The sequence below is a fragment of the Halichoeres trimaculatus genome, unplaced genomic scaffold (genome assembly GCF_033239565.1).
Source record: "Halichoeres trimaculatus isolate MK-OKI-2021-1 unplaced genomic scaffold, fHalTri1.1 fHalTri1_scaffold_12, whole genome shotgun sequence".
NCBI lineage: Eukaryota > Metazoa > Chordata > Actinopteri > Labriformes > Labridae > Halichoeres > Halichoeres trimaculatus.
This window is the reverse complement of record NW_027437190.1, coordinates 24,047,494-24,074,829: the sequence shown is the minus strand read 5'-3', so window position 1 is coordinate 24,074,829 and position 27,336 is coordinate 24,047,494. Positions and strand designations below refer to the sequence as shown.

General features: G+C 41.4%; 3 protein-coding genes across 5 annotated transcripts in view; all 3 read left to right on the top strand.

Moving 5' to 3' along the window:
• Positions 1-67: 67 nt before the first annotated feature.
• rprd2b (regulation of nuclear pre-mRNA domain containing 2b) lies at positions 68-15,948 on the top strand. 3 transcript variants are annotated; one of them, XR_012599349.1, is made up of 11 exons: positions 68-317; positions 5,677-5,806; positions 5,942-6,159; positions 6,257-6,306; positions 6,400-6,526; positions 6,868-7,043; positions 7,256-7,541; positions 7,653-7,910; positions 8,390-8,554; positions 8,669-10,745; positions 15,810-15,948. XR_012599349.1 is itself a non-coding variant. In XM_074683301.1 (10 exons), exons 1-10 carry the CDS (start codon positions 122-124, stop codon positions 10,666-10,668), a joined length of 3,603 nt encoding a protein of 1,200 aa, XP_074539402.1. In that variant the 5' UTR covers positions 68-121; the 3' UTR covers positions 10,669-12,942. The 3 variants fall into 3 exon arrangements, 2 of the variants coding, with proteins under 2 accessions (XP_074539402.1, XP_074539401.1); XM_074683301.1 differs by lacking the exon at positions 15,810-15,948 and having other exon boundaries at positions 7,656-7,910; positions 8,669-12,942; XM_074683300.1 differs by lacking the exon at positions 15,810-15,948 and having other exon boundaries at positions 8,669-12,942.
• Positions 15,003-25,891, top strand: tars2 (threonyl-tRNA synthetase 2, mitochondrial). The gene is made up of 18 exons (XM_074683283.1): positions 15,003-15,086; positions 15,810-15,985; positions 16,068-16,182; positions 16,528-16,649; positions 16,886-16,994; positions 17,371-17,435; positions 17,545-17,623; positions 18,161-18,307; positions 18,400-18,498; positions 19,162-19,331; positions 19,424-19,586; positions 20,108-20,245; positions 20,732-20,809; positions 22,336-22,436; positions 25,056-25,157; positions 25,256-25,328; positions 25,460-25,574; positions 25,749-25,891. The coding sequence occupies exons 1-18, from the start codon at positions 15,003-15,005 to the stop codon at positions 25,889-25,891; spliced, it is 2,079 nt and encodes a 692-aa protein (XP_074539384.1).
• adamtsl4 (ADAMTS-like 4) overlaps positions 25,892-27,336 on the top strand; it is a 57,704-nt gene continuing 56,259 nt past the window's right edge. Inside the window, exon 1 of the mRNA XM_074683303.1 lies at positions 25,892-26,763. The gene's annotated coding sequence lies outside the window, so the exon portion shown is untranslated. The remainder of the gene's footprint in view (positions 26,764-27,336) is intronic.

Genomic DNA, 27,336 nt, shown 5'->3' with positions numbered 1-27,336 from the left:
TAGGAGGGAAGCTACATCCTTTAGATAAACTAAAACATGGGGGCGTGTTTCAAGCCGTGCTCATTGCGATAGCTCCCTGATCCGTGCCAACAGCGAAGGATCAGCAAAGTGAGCTGGAAAAATGGCGGCTGGATCTGGGGCTGCAAGCGGCCACGGAGCCCGCAGCTCCAATGCTGGCCTGGAAGCGTCTTTAGACCGGCGATTTCAAGGAGTATCGAACACTATGGAGTCAATACAAGGACTTTCAACCTGGTGCATTGAAAACAAAAAGTACCACAGCCTCATAGTTCGCCACTGGATGAAGTGGCTGAAGAAATGTGAGTACCTAATGCTAGCTCGACACAGAATCACGCTAACACATCAGCTAGCTTACTTTAGCTAATTCAGATGTATTTTTGCGTTGACGTTAGACTTCCACCAGTGAACCTGGGCCTTTCGTTCATAGCTACGAGTGACTAGACTGCAGAGGAATGCAATGCATATAAAAAGCGAATAACATTTTAATTATTCAACTGCTTATTTGAAAGGCTAACGCTGTAATCACCACTCAAAATTAGCCCCACATATCAGTGAAGCTAACGCTAACAGTAAGCTGCTCGTGACGCTGTTAATGCTAACACTGTTTACAGTTGGGCCTCTCGGTGTGGACTCAGTATGATCAGATACATGTGCGTATCGTAAATAACGGTTTTAGAATTTTCCCATCCCTTGTTTTATGTCCTCTTGCTGCTTAACTGAAAAAGTGTGTCCAAAACTTCATTTGACCGCATTATAGCTTTCCTTGAAAGTTGATTTTCTGTTTCCGTGTCTTATACTTAAAGTTGTGCTCATACGTTTACATACCCTAGCAGAGACAGAGACATATAAGCATTTTTGGAAAATACACACAAGGAAATTTGTAAATGCAGAAAATTGCTCTTTTATTTAAAGATAACAGTCCTATCGTAACATAACTATGTTTGAACGTTTTAAATCATTAAGGTAATTGAAACCCCCCAAATGGTACCCTTGAATGTGTGGCCTTTTAATAATCTCACACACACACACACACACACACACACACACACACACACACACACACACACACACACACACAGGTTTAAATGACTGTTTGGGGAAAGTGTCCACACCTGACTTGTTTGATTGTAATTAGTGTCTGTGTGTAAATAGTTGGTAGCTTGTAAACTCGGGAAAGAGCCCTGCATATTTTATCTAGAGCTGCATAGATTTTCTGGATATCCAGCCATGGGGAAAGCAAGAAAAACTCTGTTATGGGAGTGGAAAATGAGTGGCTCTGTTGTAAAGAATGCCAGGATATATAAACATATGAGCACAACTGTAAGTAGAGTGTATAGTTGAACAAGCTGATTGGAAAGTCCGACCTCTCTCAGTCCATATCTTTAGAAAAATGTGACGTGAAGCTACATATTTGTGACATTTCCAATTATGGATACACCTAACACTAAAAGAAGGAATGATGCCACAGCTTGGCGTCGTCTTAATATAGTATACTTTTGTACTTAGTGCTTTGGATATCAACCTGTTAACTAGTTGCTTACTTTTATGAGTCATAGATTGGTAGTCTGTATTTGTTGAGTCAAATAAGAAACAAGGCAGGACTTGAGATTCAACTCAAAATTTAGTTTGTGGAGTGATGCAATTAATCTCTTGTTTTTGGTCCTTTTTTCGGTTTACTTGAGGCGGTTTGTGTGTTGTTAAGGCTATAGTCTGCCTTTTCAGGTGTTAGAACAGAGCTTATGATACCATTCTGAATTTATGTTGTCACCCTACCACCGTGAATTAAAGCACAGTTCCCAACTAAAACAAGAATCACAAGTGTTCTTTAGTAGTTTTATCTTGTTATACCCAGTTTGGTTGCTCACATGTGAAGTGGTGAATGGTTCAGCAGATTTACTGCAAAATTTGGGCAGAACAAGACAATCACATAGACTGCATTAAGGTTGTCAAAGTTTTGATACTGATTTTAAACAACTTAATGTCAATTATATTTATGTTGATTTGTATCCAAAAGCACAGAGGCTGGTAAAAATAAACAGATCCAAACTCATTTTTAACTGGAAGCTGTGAGCTAAAGCAGACCAGGAGCAGAGGCAGTTGAGCTACAAAAGGAAAATATTTGGAAGAATGAACGTAAAATCAACAGTGTGGCAAAACAAAATTTTGTTCTCTTATAGGTTCATAGCAAACTTACAAACACTACCACACCTGCAAAGTCATGACTGTTGTTGTTTGCTGCCTGAGTCACACTTCTTTCTCCCTGTCTGCTCCTCTCTCTGTCACGGCCACTACACCCCTAACAGAGAGCACACTCTGCAAAAACACACCACCAGTTATTGTACTGGTCGACTATTTACCGGTTGTCGTTTTTTAAATTATTTTTGATGATGTGGGGAAGGAAATACCCGTAGAGGACGTTTGCATTTCTTGATGAAGTGATAGACAAAGAAAAGCCCCTGGCTTGTGAACAGAAATGGTTTGTAACTCTCACCAGTTTCAAATAGTCCTTAAAATAATTTTGAGGAAAATAAATGTAACACACAACGGTGTTTTCGTGAGGTTATATTAATATTATTTTCTTGAAGCTGTGTAACAGAATTGTTTATTGTTTTAGTTGCTTCAAACGGGATTTAACAGATGTATTGAATTCAGTTTGTTGAACTTTGTGACAAGATTCTGAGTTGGTCGTTGGTTGAATTGGATGGTTTTTTTTTATTAAGTTAAATCTTGTTAAACAAGCTGTAGGAAGAGTAAAAAAGTGTGGGTGATGCAGATTGCCTGTGGGAAAAACATCAGTTGAACATGTTTGAATTGGATATCACCTCTCATTAGAAAGTTTCTGGTTTAATGCTGAGTGTCTCAGGCAAACCATCACGTAATCCCTCCTCATCATGGCACACAGAGTTGTGCATGATAAAGGCCATTGCCGACAGCAGATTAGAAGCCCCTGTGTGTTTGCTTGCCCTACCATTGTAATTTTGGATGGAGCAGTGCCAACCAACCAAGAGTTAATCTGCAGATCACCACTCGTTGCTGGCTGTGAGCTGTGACATCCAGGCATTGTGTCTTGCTGAATTACTGCATGTTTAGTCCGAGCTAGTTTGAAATAATCATGCTAGATAGGCATTCAGAGGTACATCAGACTCAACAGTAGACACACAAGTTACAGTGCAAAACTCAAGCTCAACCAAAATTACTTCTATGAAGAACACACAGCTCATACTACATGCTACTGATAAGTGTCGGAAATATAGTCATCACTCACACAGCCATTTTCCAAAGTAGGCTACATATTTCTCAACTTTTTTCTCCGTACCCTCCTCTTCTCTACTGTCGACATAAACTCCAGTGTCAGTTGCATCAGCGCTAATTAGACTTCAATATGGATATTATGGCTTTGTGAATATGTTAAAACAGTTGGCGATATCATCAAAAGGCTCTTAAATGTTTGTTTCAGGAGAATAGCGTCAGTCTTTAACCACATAAGCAGAGTCAGTTCTCTCCAGATAAACTTTGTAAGACCTCGCATTAGAGCAGTACAATATTTGTACATGGGATTAAATCATAGTGGTAATGTAACTGGAATTAATAGTGCTGGCTTTTGATTTTTTAACAACCTATATTTTTTTTCAAAGACCATAGAGTATTTCAGGATGGTAGAAATTGGCCTCACAGCCGTGTGTGACACATTTACTCATTACCACAAAAATTATCGATCAATGCAGTGACTATCCTGAATTTAGTCACGCCATCAGATTGTTTGACCAAAGTTGGGACATATTTGAGTGCACAGTGCATTGGAAGAGAGCTGCACGGATATTTTAAACATTTCTGCATGTTTTTGTTTTGCATTTATGTTAAATTTTGTATTAGAGCCAGAAATACCATTTATTTGACACTCAGCTTGACCTGTCCCTCTTTTTGTAGAGGGAAATTTCCATCTATATGCACAGTTTACTTTTTTTCTGTTATTTGTTTAACCTTTATTTAACCAGGTTGGTCCCACTGAGATTATATCATTTTCAAGGGAGTCAAATTTGAATTAACTAATGAATACTTATCACAAATTAAAGTCATCTTCTTCTTCTTTGAAATTAAAAAAACTCACCTCAAGAACATGGAGCTCACTACCCTGCTATTAATTTAATGTAAAGCAACAGATATTTACCGGTGACTGCAGTCACTGAATGTCAGACAGTTATTCACTGATAGCTCGATAATATGGAGAGTCATCCCTTTGCATGTTTGTTGGGCAGTTTTGGCAGATACTCTTGAGCATGGCTTATTGTCAGTTGCCATTCTAAAAAATGAAACATATTTTCAAAGACGTGAATGTTTTGGCCTGAAAGGTTGGTGCATGAACGGCACAAGTCAAGTTACAAACAGGAGCAGCTTATGTCACTGTTGTGTTGTCCTAAATGCATTTTATGTTCAGCTATTGTTGAAAAGTTGGGAAATTTCTGACGTTTTTGGGGGGTTGTATTCATTTTTATTGATTAGAAATAAAATAACTGTATTTCTGTTGTCAAACTGAGGCGTTTTAACATGACATCAATGTTTATTTGGGGATAATTGCAGCAAAATACATCTTAATGTTTCCTTGAAGAGGTCTTTGTACATTTTTTACTGATAAGTCAGAGAACATGATCCACCCTTGAGGATGAGATGCTACACCTAAACCTTATGAAAATTTAACTTTAAGATGATGGATGACACCCTGCTGATATTGGAGAACTGATGTCAACGGATAATACAAAGTTTTAAAATATGAAATTAACAAATGTTGCTAAAATTACATGGTTTGTTTACTACATTATTTGAATGTTATCAGTAAGTCCTTACAGAAACCAATTTTTTAATGTTTGGATTTTCAAAATTCAAGAAGGTTTTTACAAATTTATATTTATTATCATTTATTCCCTTTTTTAGGGTTGCATTGTTTTGGACTGGCTGTGTGTCAATAAGCTGAGATTTCCCAACTCTTCTCTGATTTTTAAGACTCTCATACATGTTTTCATTGATTTTAAACTACTAGCAAAGAGCATCAATTCTGTAGTGAAATACTTAAGTGTTATTCTTGTTAAGGGGTTACATGTCTCAACATATTTGGTGAAACACTTTTACATTGTCCGGCCACGTACTGAATAGAAATAAGTGTACAGTAGAAATATGTGTCTGTTAAAATCGTAAAAATGCTTAAGATAACATGAGAAGCATCACTTCATAAGATTTGTGTTTCTGAAAAGACCCAAGTAAGAAAGCATGAGACCAGGCTCAACTGTTGCTCAGTTATTCATAAAAAAATACCTGAGTCCTTGCTTGTACTATTTTTCTGTTTCATGGAGTGCATTTTCTAACTGATACAAATATGTCTTTGACCATTGAAATCATTCAGTGAGAACAATCCAGTCCATTCACCAGTTGTTACTCATTTGTGAGGTTAGCAGTGTAGAGGTAGTTTTCTTTTGAAAATGTTTTTTGAAACCGGCTGTTGAAATGTTTTTTTTGTTTCTAGTTATCCGCAGTATCCACACATGTTGTCAGCCACTTTCATTTACCCATGAGTCAGTCCAATTTCATCTAAAAGGGTCTAAGTTCATTTCTTCCATTTTCATAAAAATCTTATCCTCTCTTCTTTGTCTGCTTTCCTTTTTTCAGCTGACAACAATCACCGCTTGAATCTCTTTTACCTAGCCAATGACGTGATACAGAACTGCAAAAGAAGAAATGCCATTGTGTTTCGTTCAGCCTTTGCAGAGGTCCTTCCTAATGCTGCACAGCTCATCAAGTGAGTGCAGAAAATCCCACAAGTCCTGGATTAACATTTTATGCACATTTTTAGCCATGCAGAAGCTGATGTATGTGTGACTCCTTTCTGTTGGTTGTTAGTCATGACATGCTGTGCTGTATTTGTTGCCTTCAGAGATGGAAAGGTCCGGAAGTCAGTGGAAAGGATCTTTATGATTTGGGAGGAGAGGAGCGTGTATCCTGAGGAGGTCATTGCTCAGTTCAAAGCCGGCTTGAACAAAAAGGAAAAAGAGCGGGAGAAGCAGAAGGAAAAAGAAAAGGAGAAACTTAAGGAGAAGGAGAAGGAGAAGGAAAAAGAAAAGGAAAAGGAAAAGGAAACTTCTCCGGCAACTGGTCAGTTTGGTACTTTTTCAAATAGTCGTGTGGATCATTTTAAAGACTTAGTAAATTGTCAGACTTTAAGTTTTGACTGCATGTTCTTATTTTACAGCTCCAGTCAACAAAGCTGCCCTCAAGTCCAAGATTTTAGAAGAGTTTACTGTAAGATTGTGTTGATCTGTCTAGACTAGAGCATCAAACTGCTGGAGGTTTATTTGAACTTTGTTATAATATGGGCTCTGTTTTCTTTTTCAGCCACATTCCCTCGTCGAACAGTTGTCTCGATATAAACGAGCAGTTGCTGAAGAGGAGTTCAGGGAGAAGCAGCTGACAGCTTTGAGGGTGGACGTCTGCAGCTCAGAGGCTCTGAAAAGACTAAAAGGTCAGATTATTTTGACTGAATTTGTACTCATCACAAACATATTGTCCAATGGGCCATTGCAGGTTTAACAACAATCATGCACTGACTCCTATACCTCGTCAAAGTGAAGTGCTTTCCTGCAAATATGATCAACTCTCAAATTTGACATTCTACAACCCACGTTCAGTTTCAGTGATGAATCAGTCCTTAAAAAAGTTAATTTATTTCACATATGATGTGTGAATCTACTCATATTTCTGTTGAGTAATATGTTTATTATGCTGTTGTTTTGTTGTTTCAAACATGTGAAAATTAAACCAAGCTTTGTTCTTTTATCCCTCTTCAACTGTCTCATCTTCCAGACAAAGCAGGAGGGAACAAGTTCGCTAAAGACTTTGAGGATGGAAGTCTGAAGCTGCAGGAGTTTGTCAGCTTCCTCGACAAAGAGTTGAAAACAGGGCCTCCTCTGCTGGAGGCTTTGGGAAATGCAGACATTTTCTATGAGATGCAGTACAAGGAGGTTAAGATTGTTGCTAATGTGAGTGTTTCTGAGGGAATTGCTTGTTCTTGTTTCCCTGCTGCAATGAAATCTAAAAATACACAAACTTCAGAGTTTATTTTGTGTTTTGCTAGAAGTGTATTTACTGTAAAGATATTAGTCTTCTGTTGATCCTATAAACAGCTTAAGCAGCACTTGAGTTATTTAGTCATTTTCTAATCTCATTTTGTTTCCTCTTTTACTCTGCTCAGGCCTACAATGCCTTCGCCAACCGCGTGGCCAGTCTTAAAAGAAAACTGGATTCCCTCAAGTCTACTCTACCAGGACCTGAGGACTCTCCCATCCCCTCACCCTCAGAGGATGCGCCTTCTCCAACTGGCTCTGACTCACCCTTCCTTGGGCTGGGGCCTAGCAGAGCCCAGGTGGATCCAGAGCTAGATGGCAAAGCCATGGATGAGGGAGAGCTACCCAATGACAACCGAGACATGGAGGACATGGATATGTCTGATGAAGAGACTGAGACTCTCACAGCAGGGGGTTAGTGGCCACAGGAGATAGGGGATGGGGTCATATTAGTCAGTGCATATTTGGTTGCCCTGTTCTCATTTTGTATTGAAAATGTTTTGACTCTTTGACTTTTTTTATTAGCAGGTGAGAAGAAAGACAAGTCATCTGCTGCTGTTCCCAAGGCTTCAAAGTCAGAGGCAGCATCAAAGCCTCCAACCACGCCTACTAAAGCCACCAAGACCAACACCACTGCTGCTACCGTAACAAACCCAGTAACCCCTACGTCTGCTACTGCTCCAAGCACTCCAGCAACCCCTCTGGGAGTCAATCTGGAGAAGGTGGACCTGGGAAAGATCAGCTCCATTCTCAGTTCACTCACTTCTGCCATGAAAAATACAGGTATGTTCAGGGGGTACGGGTACGGTACGGGAAAATAAATGAGCCGCTGAATATCTGAATCTTAAGTTCCCTGGACCAAAAGAAATTGGATTCTGTTTTGGAAAATTACTTGAGCCGTCAGTTTATTAAACTTAGTTTGGCTCAACGGTTGAATGCACGTCCAGTGTTCAGAGGCTTTATTCGTCAAAGCAGGGTGGTTTAATTTCAACTTTCAGCCCTTTGCTGCATGTCAGTCTCCTCTCTCTTTCCAGTTCACTACTCTACCCATCATCCAATTTTCTGATAAAAACAGACCAGAGTCTACTATGCAGTTAGCGTGTATCACTAATAATCCACTGGATTGTAAAGCAACTTCAAGCTTTATGATCTCACAAAGTATTGGATCACAGCATCCCAGTGGTCAATTGTTTGTTTCCTTCCTTCCTTTCAAAAGGCTACATTTTCACCCATCCCTCTCTGTCTTTATTTGTTTTGAACAGCGGCCAGCCCTGCTCGGCCATCTCCTGTAACACCCACCACTCCCTCTGGCCAGTCAGCAGCTTCCAAAGTGGCACCTACCAGCCCTGCACTGGCCAGCATCCTGTCCCGTGTCGACATTACTCCTGAAGGCATTCTCAATGCTCTGTCTAAAACAAACACAGCAGGTATGACACAAGCCTCAGTTTCAGACACATGATGTAGTTTATTAAACAGTACTGGTCACTGATCTTCCATACCTTGGTTGTCTTCTTTGTTTCCCTTTTTATTTTTCTGTGCAGGTTTGTCCTCTCTCCTGCAAAGTGTAACAAACACAGCTTCTGCTCCCCCTAACCGACCCTCCCCAGATTCATCAGCAGTAAAAGCTCTGCTCAGCCCAACCATCCCCAAACCCAAACCGTCACTGGGAAACAGCCTCAAACGAGATACACCTGGGAGAAACAGAGACTGGGAGAAAGACAGACAGCTGTCCCCACCTCCTCCTCCCCCGCCTCCTCCTCGCCCCTCTGCCCCTTCTATTTCTCCCCCAAGCCTAGAATCAAAAATCAACAGTTTCTTGCAGGGTAACCCAGGCTTTAGTCTCGCTCTAGGGGACATGAGTCCTGATGGGGTTGATGGAACACCTGTGAGAGACGAGGCTGCTGGCACCCCCACCCAGGATGAGATAATGGACACCCCTGGCAGCGTGCCAGAATCTTTGGGGTCCTCTGGTCATACCCTCTCACCCACAGCGTATCGCAGCGAACCTTGGGATGCTGTGATCACCCCGTCAGGAAGCAGCAGTAACGGAGACTTTCAGGGCTCTTCCTCCTCATCCCGATTCGGAGCTGGTAAGAAGAGTGGCACAAAATTAAAAGAGGAAGAAGGCATGAATGCAAGGAAGCAGGTGCCAAATTCCCCAAATATTGACACCAAGAGTAAAAAAGATGGACAGCACAGCCAGCTAAGGATGATGGGGGAAAGGAGACTCTCTTCAGGCTCTCGTAAGACGAGCACTGGCTCAGATGATGGAGGTCTGAGTGGAAAAAGAGAGGATAAGGTTAAAGGTCAAGGGTCTCCTGATGCGGGTGGAAAGGAAGGCCAGTATCATCGTATTGAGACACTAGTGTCACCGTGCACTGAAGGGGCACCAATTCAAACTCTGGGATACTCTAACCGCCCACTTGCTGGAGAGCGCATCAAGACAGTAGAGAGCATCCGCGTAATTGGCCGAGGTTCCCGGAAAGGAGGCGGGGCCGGCAGTCGGCCTGGGGGAGCGATGTGGTATGAAGAGGAAGAGTACATGGAAGCTCACCCTCCCTCACCCAGCTCTGCCCCGTCTGCGCTTAATATTGGCCAAGGTGCCACAGAGGAAATGACCCCCACCATGCCTCATCCCCCCCCCCATCTCCTTGCACATCTCCACCCTCCTCCTCCTCTCCCTCATCCTCCTCCACACCCTCAGTTCCAAATGCCCTACCATCCAGACAACATGCAAACGCCTCCTCCATCACTTCTACACCAGCTTCCTCCTCCTACAACGCCTTTCTTTAGCACTCCTCCGCCTATCCCTCGGCCCCCACCACCTCCCTTGCCACAGCGCCTTTCCCCTCCACCAACCCACAACCCTGCGGTGCCCTCTGCTGTCATGGTGGGAGGAGTGTTGGTCCCTGTCGACCGTCCACTGTCTCTCCCTCTCCCTGTCAGACCTGATGGTGGAGAACGAGGTGGGCTGGGGCCCAGAGGAGGGAAAATAGGCCCTTCACCTCGCATGTCATCGTTGCTAGGCGAGCCCCCCAAGCATCTCCGCCCTGGCACAGTTAAGGAGCCTTTTGCCCCTCGCCATGCTCCCCCTCTTCTCCGCCCAGGTAACCCAGGTGTTCCCTTACCTTTGCTTGGTAGAGTGAAAGAGCCCTTAAATCTACCTCTTCCACCCAACTCTCCCACATCCCCCACAGCTTCCCCCTCCACCCCTAATTCCCCCGCGGTTGATATAGTCCCTTCTCGCCTCCCTGCTCAGTCCACAGCCCCTTCTCTTCACAAGCCCCCAGCCAGTCCTCCAGCTCAGTCCCGCAACAAAACCTCTAACCCCGTTCCTCTCCTCACCCTCCCTACTACTCGACCCCCAATCCTGTCAGCCCCCATCCCACAGAGACCTCTGCTGCGAGGCCGAGCCCCCTCTCAACACCGTAACCAAGATCACTCTTTCGGGGGGTTTCGTGGGGGCAAGCGAGCTGGTCCTCCTTTCACAGGTGGTCCCTTTCATGCACAGAAGAGACCCTTCCTACCCCCACGCTACTGATGTGGTCTTCAATGACATGCTGAATGAGAAGTACAAGCACTCTGCGCTGAACTACAGAGTGTGTGTTAGCCCTGCTGGTATGAGCCCAGATATCTTTACTCTGTCATATAGCTTGAATTAAAACTACCTTAGGTTGTGTGTAAATAGCTGATTAAAACTTAATGCTTCAGCTAATAACCAGCCAGTCATCTTACACTGTACCGTACAGCTACGAGGTTATCAGTACAGCGTGGTGTGTAACAAACCTCAGCTTTCTACTTCTTTCTTTTCATCATACACAATAGATTAGTGTCATCAAGAGTCATAACAGTCACAGAAATCTTTAGAAAATGTAAAAACAGTAACAGCAGACATGAATCGATGTGTTAAAGTTTGCCCACTTTTCTGATTTTGGGATTTTTGTAGATAAGAGAGGGAGCTGAGTGAAAGAGTCAGGTATGGATGTCATGGGATACATGGCACAGTAAATTATAAAGGACAAACTGCAGTTTGATATTTGAGGAAATTTACTCATTTTTTCTTATTGAGAATAGAAGAGGAAGATAAAACCAGCTCTGGTTTCTGTACCTGGAGGTGTCGAACAAAAGATAGAAAAGCCTAACATAAAGACAGGAAACAGAGAAGCTAGCCTGCACCTATCTTTATGTCAAATGAAGAAACTCTGAATATCAGTAATGAATAGGTTCTGTTTGTTTATCCATATGAATGGCGTATAAAGGCTTTTACAACTAAAGTGACTTTACTGAGTCTTGGGTGGCTGCAGAGTCCTGCAGCCACTGCTTGTTGCCACAAAATCCAGGCTACTTTGATCGTGCACTTAGAAAGGACTTGGCCAGCAGTTGCCCTGTTTCCATTTTTTATACCTAGCTTAGTTTACTTTATCCTCTTCCTAAACAACATTTCCATTGACATAAAGGCCAGCATTGGTATTTTCCAAAACATCAAACTGTTCCTGTCAGAATATTGGAGTGAAGTGATGACCACAGGCTCTAAAATAAGCTCCTCTTCCATGAGTGTGAGAGAGTGTGTGTGCTGTGTGTCCTAAAAAGGTATTTCTCATTTGTTTGGAATGAGATTTGTGTTGCAGCTTAGGGTTAACACTTGTACCTTTTTCTTGAGTTCTTGCTGTATATAATATTCCTCTCTTGCTCATTCTTTTTCATCTTTTATCTATCCTACTGTATATCTCTTTAGCTTGTAAATATAAAAAACAGATGAGTCAGCATTTTTTCTTCAAGCTCTTGTTTCTGTTAATGAGAACATTGATCAGCACTCGCGCACCCGTATATACTGTGATCGAGGCCTTGGATAAGCTTTAGCCCCAGAAGAATTTCTCTACAGTATCTGTTGCACCTTTCTATCTTCCTTCTGAATCCAGCATACAGAAGAGGAGACGGAAGAGAGTTATGTCTTTTTATTTTCAACATAAATGTCTGCCTGTGTGCACTTCAAGTTGGACTGAGTCATGAAGATACTCAGTAGTTTAAGGGGGGAGTATTTAAGCTTGAACTGCGCTCACGCTAGGCTTCAAAGTGTACTGACTTGAATAAAATCCAGAGTTTCAATACAACCTGGGGGGGAGATATTTTATTTGGTCACTATGTAAGACTTGAATTGCGCTGTTATAATTTACATGCGCTGTTCAGCTGTTTTTTTTTTTCCTGCCTAGGTTTTCATACAAAAAGTTTTGATTTTTCAACACGTCTGCTGCTATTCATACTGCAATTTCATTAAGTGTCTCATTTTTTTACCCTTCTTTCCTACTTGACTAAATCAGACATATTCACTTTGCAGCAGCACTCGTTCGTGGTATCAGAGAGCAAACCATTTCAACTGAAGGTTCATATGAATATGCCCCTCCCCTTCTGTTTTTTTTCTTTGCTAATTCATTGTTTTTCCTGGGATGCCTCTTTGTGCTCACATTGAAAGTGTTTTCCCTGACCCTGAAAAACAGGTCATCAAAATGCAGTGAACACCAAATGTTTCTGTGTAAAGCTGGTGAATAGATACATTGTTAAAATGTAATAATATTTGTATTTAGAATTTTGCACATAACCAGAATTATGGTGTTTTGGTAATTGTCGCACCTGCCTGTCTCTAGCTCTCATAAACTTTATTCTGTTTCTTTCTCTTTTTTTATTTTTTATTTTGCAGACTGCTAACTACCTGCTTATATCTCTGCACAGAGAAGCTTTATTTTAACATGCATCCTCCTCCTTAACAAGAACCTATCAAATTTACCATTGTAATGTCCCTGTACATTATCTTTCTCTTCACCGCTCTTTGACTGATTAAGTTTGAAACTGACTGAACTTGTGACATCTCTGGTAGTCTGTGTTTGAGAAGTTGAATTGCTCTTGATGCTGTTCTCATCAATGATGCTACATCACTGATTTTTGAGTGTCCAATCCTTTCAGGTGTGATGAACATGCACACATGTTTTAAATGCCACTGTTAATGTGCAAACTGAAAGGGGGTTCCTCTCAAGTATTGCAACATACTGCCCAATCACAAGGGCACACTTTCCTGTATCTAGTACATTTTTCATTTTGTGATTGCACCATTGACTGTGGCCAGCAGGTGCATTGCCACATTTCACAAAGAGAGATGATTTGTTCTGGTTTTTTTATTTTTTATTTTATTTTATTTTTTTAGTGGTGACCTCAGATCAAAACTTTCTCTTAAGCTCTCTTTTTTATTTAACTGCTGCTGAACATTTCGCACACTCTAATTCACATTTTTTGCTCAAAAAGAAAAAAGAAAATCCCACCAATTTATGCAGTTTTAGAAATGTGTAAGTGATCCATCAGAACACATTTACGCCAAGATATTATGACACAGGCTGACCCAGTTCCAGTAGACCGGCTATAACCTCAGTCAACCTAATTAATGAGTGTACAGTTCATTTGAATTTGCTCGAATAACTGTTTTAGCTAAGACATGGTGGATGGTTAACTTTAATGCAGTCATGTTATGCCACCATTTTTTCTGCTAAAGCAAGCATGCAGTGGAAAATGCAAAAATCATAGCCCCTGTTCTGTTAATCTGTAATTATTCTACAATTTTGAACAAGTGAAAAATTATTGTGGTTTCCAGTGTAAGGTTAAAGAAAATATACACACAAAATCGACAGATAAATATCAAAGTAGACCATCTTGCAAATGTGAAGCTGAATTTTGTTATGTCCTACTTTCAGCGTCACTGAATTTTTTGGACATGGTGAAATGAGTGACAAATTACTTCAGTTGGTTCAATATTCAAAATCCATGTAGGGGTTCTCAATAGTTGAGACTTAGTACAGTGAAAGTGACCAGATCATTTTTTTAGAATGACGTCGCTGATTGATAGGCGAGATGAAAATTTAGGCTTAGACAATGCCTTGGTGTATTCAATCACTGAAAGAACCGGTCTGTATGCAGAACCTTCACTCTTTCATTAAGTGTTGTAGCTCCCCCGGGTGGCCGTGTTGTTGTACTTCACCACATAAGCGTCGGTTCCTTCGCTTTATAGCCTCCATCACTTTTATTACTGCACGAGTATTATTTGCGCAGTCCTATAAAACAGAAATTATGTCTTCTCTTTAATAACTACATTTCAAAAAAGGACTTTAAAATCTTGGAAGTAAAAGTTGTTTTTACTGAATTTCCAGGATGTTTACATCTTATCCCTAATGTATTAGTTTCTACAGGAGTAGGCTTCAAGGGTTGACTTTTTCACCCCTTCTCTTGATATGGCGTCACATGTTACGATTAGACTTGAGATGTACTGAAGTCGGTTAGTAAATTAATGAAATATAAATGTCTGTTACCATAGCTAATGCAATGTGCGTTTTTTCAGATAGGTGAACATAACCTTTGCCCGTCTCCTTTGTTGCCCGGTGTAAGCATGCTGCAAGTCGGTACATTAGGGTGAAAACACTCCAGCGCACATTACCACAGGCGCACCATATCTAATCTGATCCATGTATAGGCGTACTGGTATTCTGCTTCTCGTGTCGCCAATGCAGTGAACTTTGTTCGTCTTTATTTGAACATATTTGACAAAACTGTTTGAAGTGGCTTTTCTGAATGTCCCTCCCTCGAGTTTAACTCTGAAGTATCGCACAAAAACCCACAACTGCAGATGTACCATGCGTGAGGTGTGGGCATCTCTTTGGACGCACGTTTTTAGTCTCAGCCTTCAGTCATGAGCGAGCACGCCGTCTCATGATAGCGTAATGACGTCACAGCCTCTGTCCTAATCTGTAGTTCCGGTGTTATGGCCGCCTTCAGAAGGTTGACAGTACTGAGAGATATCTTGACATGACCGTGTGTGTTTAGGCTGTAGTGTTAGAGATGGCAGTGACACAGCTGTTTCAGCTGGTTGCCCGTCGGTCGGCAGCTCGTGCGACTCTTCGCGCGCACAGGAGGTACAGCAAGGTGCGCGAGCGTATGAATACAGCAGTACAGTAACTTGAGCTAACGTTAGCAACCACTACCATGTCTCCTGCCAGTGTCTTGGACCTGGAGCTGCTGTAAATGTGCCATGTCGCGTGATATTTAAGTGTTTTTTTGTTTGTTTTGATTACTGAACCTTAATATCTTAAGCTCATTTGACTTTTTTTTAAACGTCTGTTGCTTATGTTGGCCTTGGACTTTTTTTTAAAGAAAAGAAGTGTATGATGTGAATGTGTTTGAGTATGAGTGAGTTGGACCCCACCATACCCTGTACTTTTACCCTCAGCTCACTCTCTCTCTCTCTCTCTGTGACTCCTCTCCAAAACAGAGCTGTTAAATAGGGCTCAGTTTGTCAAAACTATAGGTATAAGTGTAGCTTTGAAGTTTTTGTTGTTATTGTTGTTTGTTAAAGAGTATATAATTACCAAACTAAAAAAATCCCACACATTTAGGATAAAACCTATTTTAATTCATTAAGGTATAAAGGAGAAAGGAGTCACTGTACAATAATGCAGCCAAAAAGTTAAGGTAAAGAGAATATTGAACTCTGTATTCCACTGAAGTCAGGCATGTCAATAATGAGCCATGAATTTGAGCGTGACAGATTTTTCCAGCGCTACTGAAGCTGTTATATTAAGTATTTGTTTTATATGGAGGATTTTATGTTGTTTTTAACCATTTGTTGCATCTCTTCTGTCACTGCAGGTTGCTCTTGCTCTCTCTGAGCGGCTGCGAGTGTTTGAGTTCCTCTGGGAGAAGCAAGCCTGTAAAAACAGAGTTGAAGCCACAGAAACACCACTCACTATCCAACTGGCTGGTGGACGAACGGTTAAAGGAATAGCTGGTGTTACTACACCTCTATTAGTTGCACAAAGTGTCCGGTAAATATTTAATGCAGATAGAATGTGTTGTTGTTTTACCCATTTGCACTTAAGTGATATGTAATGGGTTCTCTCCCTGCAGAGTGAAAGGGGCACTGGTGAGCACAGTGAATGGGGAGTTGTGGGAGCTTGGCCAGCCCCTAGAGACAGACTGTGAACTCCAATTTCTGGGGTTTGACTCTCTTGAGGGGAGGCAGGTAATCATACATTTTAATTTTTGTGCTGTCTGTCTGAAAAGTACTGTTGTTGCACATTATTTCTTTGTCCATACACTTAAAGGTCATACTGTAAACTCTGTGTTTTCCTGGTCACCTTTGATTGGTTTTAGCCAACAACACCCTTGGGTTGTGGGACATAAAGCAAAAAGATGTAACAGCCAAACATTGTATGCATGTTTTTTTTTCTTAATGTATCTTTTCAAATGATTACCCTATGTTTCCAAAGCCAAAGAAGGTGATAAAGAAATAATTCTGAAATCTTCTGTAGTGAAAACACAACCAGATATGTATAACAAGGCTATCTTTAACTGTAATCCTTTTTAGGCAGCATGGAGAACAGGAGCATGTGTCCTGGGTTCAGTGTTGGAGAGGGAGTTTGGTGCAGAGGTGTGCAGGGAAGGAGCATCAGAGCTCGGGCTTTACGTCGACCATCTTCTGGACAATAGGCAAGATCTTCATGAAATTTTTAGTCTTTTCTCACTCACTTTGTAACTATATATTAGCCTTTGCTTTGAGTTAGCTCTGTTTTCTTTGCATGGGTAAAGCAATCGTAGAGAGTTCAGAAACACTCTTCCTCCCACAAAATCATCATGAATATTTTGTGTACTCTTGCAGCACGTTGTGTGTCTGTACCTCAGAATCACCTGCTTCTGATTTACCCAAATCTGTCTTCCCCACACAGTGTCCTGTCTCTGAGTGATGTGGAGGATGGATGTAAACAGGCTGCAGCCCTCAAACTTCCGCTGTCCAGACTGGAGCTGAGTGTAGATGAAGTCCGGGAGCTCTTCCAGGTTAGCAGCACCAGTGCCTCTGTAATAACAATACACCCATGGTTGTGTCTGAAATCATTCACTCAGTCATTATTTCCTACTCATTACCATGGGAATTATATGTAGAGGACTTGATTGTGAGCTCAGCAAAACTGTCACTGATAACACTTGTGATTGTGCAAGAGAGATCTTATACGAGGTCTCCTGAGCTGTTAAAACAAAATATGCTATAAATGCTGTAAATATGTCAGATCTGCATTTCCTGCTGCAATGTTTGAGCCTGTCGCTGATATTTTCTAATATCCCTGTGTTGATATATGAAACTGAAGCCATACTCTTATGTTCTGCTGTCCATGGTCAAATGTTCTGAGCATGATTATTATATTTAATTTTTTAGGACAGTAAGCTCAGACTGCAGCTCATGGAGGACCGGCTGAATGGACCCACAGTCAGTGTATACAGGCATGTAATAAACTCACCAGTCTGATAATAATGTACATAATACAATAATGTTGTCCTCTAACCTCTGTCAAGATTATTAAATCTGTTTAATCTTTCTGATGTGACTCAGGTGTGGGGACAGCATTTCAGTCTGTAGAGGCCCTCTTCTCCCACACACCGGCCTCCTCAAGGCCTTCAAGATGCTTCAGGTGAGTGTGTCGGTCTATTTTTTCCATTTTCTTCTCCTGAAGCAAAGTGTATTTTGAAGTATGAATGCCTAGTTTTTTTTGTGGCGTCGGTTATATGGTTTGAAAAATAAAAAGAGATTTTTAAAAAATGCCACTAAGAAGAACAAAAAAGATGTGTGGTAAACCCCAGTTTAATACTTAGAGTATATTCTCTTTGAAAACATTTGCCATTGTTCACACTGTGGACACATGCTGGGCAAATGGAAATTCCCTCGTCTTTATTGATCCAACAAGAGAGAGAAGTTTCCGAGCTGTCACTGGGCAGACTGGGATTCCGTGGCAGCCAGGCTGGAAATATCAGCAGCAGGATGTTGTGTTTGTCAGAGGCCAGATTCCTGTTCTCAGCCTTTACAAACACACTGCCATCCATCAGTCGTGCTGCTGTCACCCCTTCCTCTTCTGGCCTCCCTCTCCCTTTCTCTTCCTCCATCGCTTTGTTTGCTCATTATTATTCTCTCTGTCCCTCGCCTACCCCACTTATCCTCCGGTACATCCCAGCTGTCTGCCTTGACCCTGACCAATCAGACGGAGTCCTCAGGTTTGACACGTCTTCTAGGTGCGGCGTTTCCTGGAGAGAAGGACAAGGAGGTGTGGGAGAGAGAGCAGGAGGAGGCGAGGAGGAGGGACCACAGGCGAATAGGAGCGGTAAGATGAACAGGTGCATAACATAAAATCAACCAAAAGAGAAGTTTTTCAAGGATGTGTGTTAAAACACTATTTGTATTTGGCTTCTGCAGGACCAAGAGCTGTTCTTCTTTAACGACGTGAGTCCAGGCAGCTGCTTTTTCCTGCCTAAAGGAGCGCACATATACAACACCCTCACTGACTTCATCAAGGTGAACAAACACTACATGCACCGTCTGTTTTAATGTTTGCAACAGAATTAACTTTGTTTTTTTATAGAAGGATTTTATATTTATAATGGGGCAGTTTAAGAAGAGAAGAAAAAGTATCCAGCAAAGTTAAACATCTGTAGTTTTAAGCCTAGTTTCACAGGAGTGCCACAGCTTTGTTATGCTATAAGAAAATGAAGAAAGATTTCACGCAAAGTGCACAATACAGTCACTTCACTAAAACTTAATTACCCAGTAGTTTGTGTTTAATGTGCCCCAGATGCTAAGTCCTCCATCAGTTTAACTGTACTGCTGACTGCTGACTGCAGCAACCGCTTTAAATAAGCTCAAACTTCATTATCCAATTCAGCTCTGCTTGCGCTTCTACATTTACTGAACTTAAGTTAATTATGTAAGCTCCACATATGACCTGAACTAGCCCCATACAGGATGTTAGCAATGTGTTATTGTCCATGTTAACATCAAACAACATGTACTGACATTTGAGTGCATGTACATGTGTTAACTGCGTCCAGAAAGTCTCCATGTTCCAATCAGTCATCAGGATATTACTCTTGTTAGACTTCAATTATCACACTGTTGTGACAGTCTGACCCTGGCCTGCACTCTTTGTCACTCACATCCTTCCTTCCTGACGTCTTGTAGAGCGAATACCGAAGGCGAGGCTTCACTGAGGTCGTTACCCCGACTCTGTACAGCACTGCATTATGGGAGCGCTCAGGCCACTGGGAGCACTACAGTGAGAACATGTTTACTGTGACTTCAGAGGGCGCTCAGACCTACGCTCTCAAACCCATGAACTGTCCTGCACACTGGTGAACACACACCCACACACACTCACACAAACACTCCTGTCCTTGTGTTTAAATAGATGAAAGAATTCCTTGCTTTCCCCGCTTGTGTTCAGTCTTATGTTCGAGCAGCGTGTTCGCTCGTGGAGGGAGCTCCCCCTGCGATGGGCAGACTTCGGAGCGCTGCACCGTAATGAGCTCTCTGGAGCACTCGGGGGCCTAACTCGTGTTCGAAGGTTTTGCCAGGATGATGCTCACATCTTCTGTACACCTGAGCAGGTACAAACACCCCATATGAACCTGCAGATCAGCATTTTGTTTTCCTTGCACACTTTCTAAACCCAGCGTACTCCTGACACTAGTGCTGTAAGTGAGGTATGAGCTGTGAATGAGACTCATGTGGAACCACATTACAGTGATTAGATGGGCTGTTCAAATAACTCCTGAGACATTCCAGGAGGCCTCAGCCTGAATGAATGAAGGTCTTTGTCTTGTTCAAACATTACACCTCCATATGTGCATCTCTCTGGCCCCACAGTCTCTGTAATCCTGACCCCCTACCTATAACCTCCTCTCTCCTGCTGACCAGGTAAAATCCAGATCAAAGTCACAGGATAATCATCACCCTGTTTGATTCCTTGATACTAATTCAGTCTTTGGAGGCTACAGTAAACACATTTGCATGTAACTAATCTTTCCCAGCCTGGCTTGGATTTCAACCCCTTTCTTGGTTTATTATTTATGTTATTTTGTCCCCTTGTTTCTCTTATCTTCAGCTGTTTTTCATTCCTTCTTTCCAGCTTCAAGACGAGATTGTGGCATGTTTGGACTTTGTGAGGAGAGTCTATCAAGTGTTTGGATTTTCCTTCCACTGCCTCCTGTCTACACGTCCCACACCGTGCCTTGGGGAGCCTGAGCAGTGGGATAATGCTGAGCAGGTAAACTCACAAACCCATGTTTAAACCTAAACGTACATCGCATTATGTTAAAGTGAAAGGCTCCTTTGTGGGTATATATTAGCATAATTAATTATGACCATATAAAATCCTTACCTAGAATGAAATGAGGTGAAGATGTCATATTTAAGAGTGGTATTTTGCAACAGCAATTTGCTCTGTGTCAGGTAGAGGTATATCTCTGGACACTTTTAAATGACCAGCACAGGAGCAAGTTAAGCTGATTAAATTGAGTGTATTTAAACATTACAGTTCAAGCTCTCACAGTGATTTTAAATCAAAAGCCTGGCATGACCCTCATAATATGTCTCTGTGTGTGTGTGTGTGTGTGTGTGTGTGTGTGTGTGTGTGTGTGTGTGTGTGTGTGTGTGTGTGTGTGTGTGTGTGTGTGTGTGTGTGTGTGTGTGTGTGTGTGTCTGTGTGTCTGTGTGTCTGTGTGTCTGTGTGTCTGTGTGTCTGTGGGAGCAGCAGTTGGAAAGAAGTCTGCAGCAGTTTGGGGAACACTGGGAGTTGAATCCAGGAGACGGAGCTTTCTATGGACCTAAGGTAGGTACTAAAAGTGACATTAAAAAAACTGATCGCACACATTTTTTAAGAAATGGATGATGTGAAGTGAGCAGGTGGTTATACAAATAACAGTCCTGACAGTGTCAGCAGGGTTGAAGCTTTTCAACTGTTCGTAACTTTAAATGTCGGAGGTTGACACCAGCTTTCAGCCCATGGCTGTTCACTGACCTGTCGTGATAATTGATTTAATTAACAAGAAGCAATGTGGAAATTAAAAAATCATTGGTCAAATAAATGATCCTACTTTCTGTCTACTTAAAGACTCTCTAACAATTTTTAAAAGACAAGATTGAGAAACAACTACCAAGACTTGCTTATAGTAGTGTCAGCAATGAGTCCTTTTTAGCCTCTTTATGAAACGATTTAATTAATTCTGAACATTTTGATTCAGTTGAGTTAAAATATGAGCTTTCTTATTTGTTATAAATCACATCAATCTATGTTCCATTAAATGTTATGCTAGAAAAGGAGCAATGCTTTTGACACATCTTGAAACATCAATGATCACAACTTTAAACACAACTTTAACACTGCAAACATTACTGCCGCTGCCTCTTTTGGTTTAAGTTAAGTTATAATCAGCGATTTGGAGATGCATTCACCAGCCTGACTACTGGTGCCTGGATTAGAGGACAGGATCTTGCTTCATTTTTCAAGCAACAGGAGTGATCGAAGCATGAGAAACAAGAGAAAAGAGAGATGAGCTGTTCCCCCTGTTTCACTCTATGTAAAATAAGCTAATTGGCTGCTAACTTAGCTTCAGATAATAAAATAGTAAATTGGTCAGATGTGAGGTTGGTATCAATCACATCAGCACTTCTTCCAAGTAGTCGAGCTGTCAACACTACACGTAGGTTCAACCATCCACAATCTTACTTTACATCTTATCTTCGAAATTCCTCAGAAATCAGTTTATTAGTGTAACTTCACAGATAAGAGAGCAACACAGAGGTCTTTGTTTTCTCTGAGGCTCAGTACAAATACATCTTTGAGCTTAGTGATACAGTTCACGCTGTCCCAGACCACGGGAACGGTAATAAAAGCAGAAATGTGCTAGCTGCTGTTCTTGTGCTTTACGACAGAAAAAGTGGCTCAACACAATAATGACCTTGGTTTCCCTCGAGGCTGTTAAATTTCTCATTAACTCATGGAACAAGTCAAACGGCATCAAGAGGAAGTCACCATAAGGCGGATGTTGTAAGATTGAGTTCATGTAAATGCTCAGAGAGCAGAGGTAGGTCACATCAGGGTGGGGTGAGACACAGTGTAACACGCACCAAGAAACAAACAGACATTCCTCACTGCCATCTAGCTGGGGTGTGTAAACCACAATTAACTGGATCAGCCTCTCTTGTAAACACTGCTGTGACTAATTCTGTCCACAAAAATGCAGTTGGTCCCCCAGCAGAGGCTGCGGCGTCAGGGCTCTGAATCCTATTTGTAGATTTTGGCAGGAGGAGAGAAGCAAAACCGAATGTAACACACTCCTGCATCTGTCTTCGTAGATCGACATCCAGATAAAAGACGCCATTGGCAGACAGCATCAGTGTGCCACAATCCAGTTGGACTTCCAGCTGCCAATCAGATTTGACCTCCAGTATGTGGGGTGAGTCGTAAATTTTTGCTTCTGGCTTTCAATCACTTTCTCATTCCTACATCTGTAGTGAGATAAACCTGCAGGTCGCCACTTTAGCAGCCTGCTCCTCTGTTACATAAACCCAAATACTTGATGTAGAATTGTCTAAAAATTCAAAGGACTTATATAACTTTGTTGTAAACCAATTTGACCATCAAAGATTTGTCCTTATCTTGTGAGTCCTTGCAGTTCAGGCAAGAGCGCTCCATGTTTCTGCGCTTAATTTCTTTGATGCCAGTTTGATCTAATTCCCTCTCTGTGTCCTGGTTTATTTGACAATCATACTCAGAAGCAAGCAGTAAGGATACAATCCTGCACCACTGAATAACTGATGTCATATTGCAACATGTCTAAGTGTCACACTGTGGTGGATTTTCTTGAAAATCATTGAAGGAATAATTCGTTTTCCATGGAACAAGATGAAACCATACAATTTATGCTGATTTGTAACTCCCCTTTTCTTTGGTGATGATTTGGGGCTGAACAAATTAATATGGATTGATTGATGGACCATGGATTAATTGTCCCAAAGATATTAAAAGACATTATAAGTTAATGTCATAAAATGTTCCAAAACAGAACAGACTGATGATGAGGCACAGCTCTCTAAATTTTAACCAGGTTTTAAATCTTCATTTGCTGAACAACACTATTTTATTTATTTATTTATTTACGTACAGTTTTCTTCTCTTTATTTACATAGTTTCTGGTTTCAGTCTGTTGTCCTGCGGTTTCTCTGTTACGTTTGTTTCTGATCTGCTGAAAATGTTCATCAGTAACACCTCCAACACGTTAACAAGAGAGATGTACTGTATATCTCTCCGATCCTTATATTAATCTTATACAGATTTCTTTTTTTTGTTTGCTTGAATGGCCTGAAAATGGTCAGCATAGGTCGGCATTGTTTTTAGGTAGCCCATGCATGTCCATGTCTGACTCTCAGGCTATGTCCACACGTAGCTGGGTATTTGGGAAACCAGATAAAATTTTATACCTTTACACCTGTCGTCCACACAAAACTTTACTTTAGCAGCTTTACAACACTAAAACAATGTTTTCTAAAAACTCTGGCCAAAGTGAAGAGTTTGGAAAACTCCTGTTTCATGGTTTCGTGTGGATGCCAGTAAACAGAGTTTTAGGGTCTTAAACGTCACAGCTGAATGACAGGGGCTCATTCTGATTAGCTGACACAGGTTTTACGTCTAGAAAACACTGCTCATTGTGGGTTTGGCATGCTTTGAGCTGCACTCACCAGCAGATTTACCCGCTGCGTGTGGACTGAAGTATTTTTAAAAACAAATGGGGGGGGGGGGTACTCGTTTTTGAAAACCCCCGGCTGTGTGTACACGGCCTCAGTGTCACCCATGCACCCTGGGCCCTCACAGACTTAACTGTCATCACCTGGGAAGTTATTGTGTGCACAAGTCTGCAGGGGCTCAAAATGGAACAAGTAGTGTTACACTTATATTATTCAAAACAGATTAACCACAAAATTGAAGAAAAAAGGCTTTATGAATAAAAAAAACATTTTATTTATTGATTAAGCTACCCATACACATGTGTACATATATAGAGATTTAGGTGGATTGAGGCTGCTTGTACATTTATTCCTCAAGGCAGGCAGACTAATATTTCAAAAGCATTAGAATTGGTTTTAATATCTGCTATTCTTGTTTACATTTCTTTTTTTTTTAATTTCCTGCTCCACCTTTGTTTCTCCTGCCTCAGTTGTGGGCTTCCCCTGGGAACCCGTGTGTCAGATAGCTCTGCTTTGAACTGTGGGTGATTCCCCTGCAAATATGCCCACTTAAGGAAAGGGTGCATTGAGGAATCAAAAAGTCAGCCTGAGAGCTCCCGCACGGTACATATGACAGTGGGACAGCCAGAGCCTTTGCAGACTCAGCGGGGACGCAGCGTGTGTGTGCGAGTGTGAACACTCAGATTGGGATCATGTGTGAAAGACACTAGCCCCTAACACTCACATGAAAAATGGAGCTCTGCCATCCTGGCCCCTTACTACATACACATTTCATCCTGACACATTATAATATTGGTGTTCCAGTGTTTGGTTACATGTCACATTATGTTGGGACTGCTGTTTCGTCCTGCTCCACTATTATACAAGCCACCTTTTTCTCGCCATTCTTTCTTGTCAGAAGTGGATTGACTCTGCTCATTATGCCCCAATATGCTTCTAAACGTAGACGAAGAGTACTGGATGTTATTATTCCGTCCTGAAATGGCAGTATGTAAGCGCCTACTGACCAACGTCTACAACAGAGAGTTAGTAAATAACAAATTCAATTAGGTGCAGAAAAGAATCACTGAAAGGAACACATGGTGTTAAAAGATGAGTAAATGAAAAAAATCCCACAGATTGGTAAAAACAAGGCAGGAAGCATTGAAATATGATAATAGTTTGAAGTCATTCAAACATGTTTTATGACAGCTGAGTTAGCTCAACTTATGAATGACTGTTGATCTGATTCTATTCAGCTGTATCAGCCTGTGTCTCTGCTTTAGCCCTCTCCCCTTTTGACCTTCCCTCCAACGAGTCTTCATTTATTTAGTTTTTCACTTTTATCTCAGTCGAGATGGACAGCAGCACAGGCCGGTGATGATCCACAGAGCAGTGCTGGGATCCCTGGAAAGAATGATCGCTATTCTGGCGGAAAACTTTGGAGGAAAATGGTGAGAAGAGTAATAATTACATAAATCACACATTTTATCAGAATCTTAAACCATCAACACTGTTTTTTTATTCTACTTTGCTTTTTCGCTTCATCCAGGCCACTGTGGTTGTCCCCAGCGCAGATTATGGTCATACCTGTAGGGGGCAACAGTGAGTCATACGGCAAACAGGTCAGTCAGTGATGAAGAATTCCTCCCATCAGCAGGCCAAGTGTACTATGTCTGATAGTATTAATGTGCTCGTTGATGTGAGACGCTCAGCACAGATATAATCTTAAAAATAGTCGCTCTCTTCTTTTAAGGTAGTCCAACAGTTCCATGAAGCTGGCTTCATGGCTGATCTGAATGACGACCAGGGAGCCACCTTAAATAAGAAGATTCGCTCTGCTCAGCTGGCCCAGTACAACTACATATTTGGTAAAGATGGATAATAGGATAAAAACTGTAACTTCTTCCTAAAGTCAAGCCTTTTCCAGTTCTGTGTTCTCATTTTTAAGTTGAAGTACAAATTCAAACTCTTGAATGATTTTTATTGACTTCACAGTGCCTGGTTATGACTAAAACATTTCATTTTTTGTTGTGTATTTCCAGTGGTGGGGGATAAAGAGAGTGAGAGTGGGACGGTGAATGTGAGAAGCAGAGGGGGGAAACAGTTGGGAAGGAGGGCGACAGAGGAGGTGCTGACATGTCTCACACAGCTACGAGACTCGAGGAGCAACATTGAAGAGTTCTAATGAAAACATCCTGGGAATAATGAGTCACTGATGCTATTAGTAATGTTTTGTTTTACATGTTTAAGCTGTTGTACTTTGTCTGAGGTGGTAGCAGCCAATATTTGTAATAAAAGCTTGTAAAAAATGTCTTCACTCAGTGTGTCCATTAATGGCCTTTGCTGTGTCCTAAAAAGTACAGGGAGGGGATTTAGAGCTATTTTGAGATCCCTATCCGTCTTTTTATCAGCATTACTCTGCTGCATTTTGTTCGCTAAAGCCCATTAAATATGTGAAGCTCCAGCTTACGTAAGTGTGTGTCATGATGTCCGATTAGGGAAGCCGGCATACCTTTAAAAGACTGGAAGAAAAGGAGAATACACCAGGGATTTGTCTAAAATAGGAGAAAGAACGGACCTGTCAGGGCTGTGTGTTTTCATGACTGTTTAGTGGAAACAGGCAAGTCAAGGTGGAGGTCAAAGAGAGAGAGTTTTAATTGAGAGAGGGCAGCAGGATGGAAAAGACATCAGTAGAAACAGTGTAAGAGGGAGAGATGTGTCTGCATGGAGAGACGAGACAGAAAGCAGTGGACTTGGAGCAGGTCAAAAACAGGTGGACTGCATTGTTAGTTTCATTCAATCATTTTTAGCGCTATTCTGGAAAAGTGAGGCATGTTCAAGATAAAGGCTGCTTTGAGCCTCAGATTGAATAAAGGTCCCTCAATAGTTTATACTGACCGTCATTAACCGCATCAGTGTTTAAAACCTGCATCCTGGTTCACATGAAACAAGAAGTTGGTTTAGGAATGGAGTGCCACTCAGTATTTGTTTATCTCTTGACAGACTGTGGCTGCTGATCACAGAAGACCTGAGGCTGAACAGTATCAAGTTCAAAGGGTCAGTTCACTCAAAACAGGGATTTTTTGTTGTTGTGTTTAATACATTTAAGCAATAAGAAAATTTGATTTCTGTAGACCTTGAATGAAAAGAAAAACATTTTTGTGGAGCTTTTGAAAAATGAAAGATTGATTTAAAAACATGAGAGCATCTATACTCAAGAGACCTCAACAGAATATCCCCTCATATCAGTAACTTCTCAGTGTGAAAAGGCTCTTTAGCCTGGTTCAACAGGTTCACAGGTTCAACCTGTGGCTTGTGACCTAGCGGTGTTGCCAGTGTTATGCCATAAAATGTGTAATCACATGGGTTGTGGCTAATTGGCAGGCCAGGGATTTGAAATATCACCCTGACTAAATGCAGGTTTTGTTGATTTAGCTTTTATTTTGGGACTATATTTAGGTTAAGGAAAGAATTAAGCTAATCAAAAACTACAGTATGCTAATCTGCTCAAAGATCATAATGGTATTGTTGTTATAATGTCAAATTGTAACATGCTCAATACTTGACTTGTTTAAAGCAATGTATTCTGCTGATATAAAAGTGTTAATGCTGGATTTTTATCCTTAACAA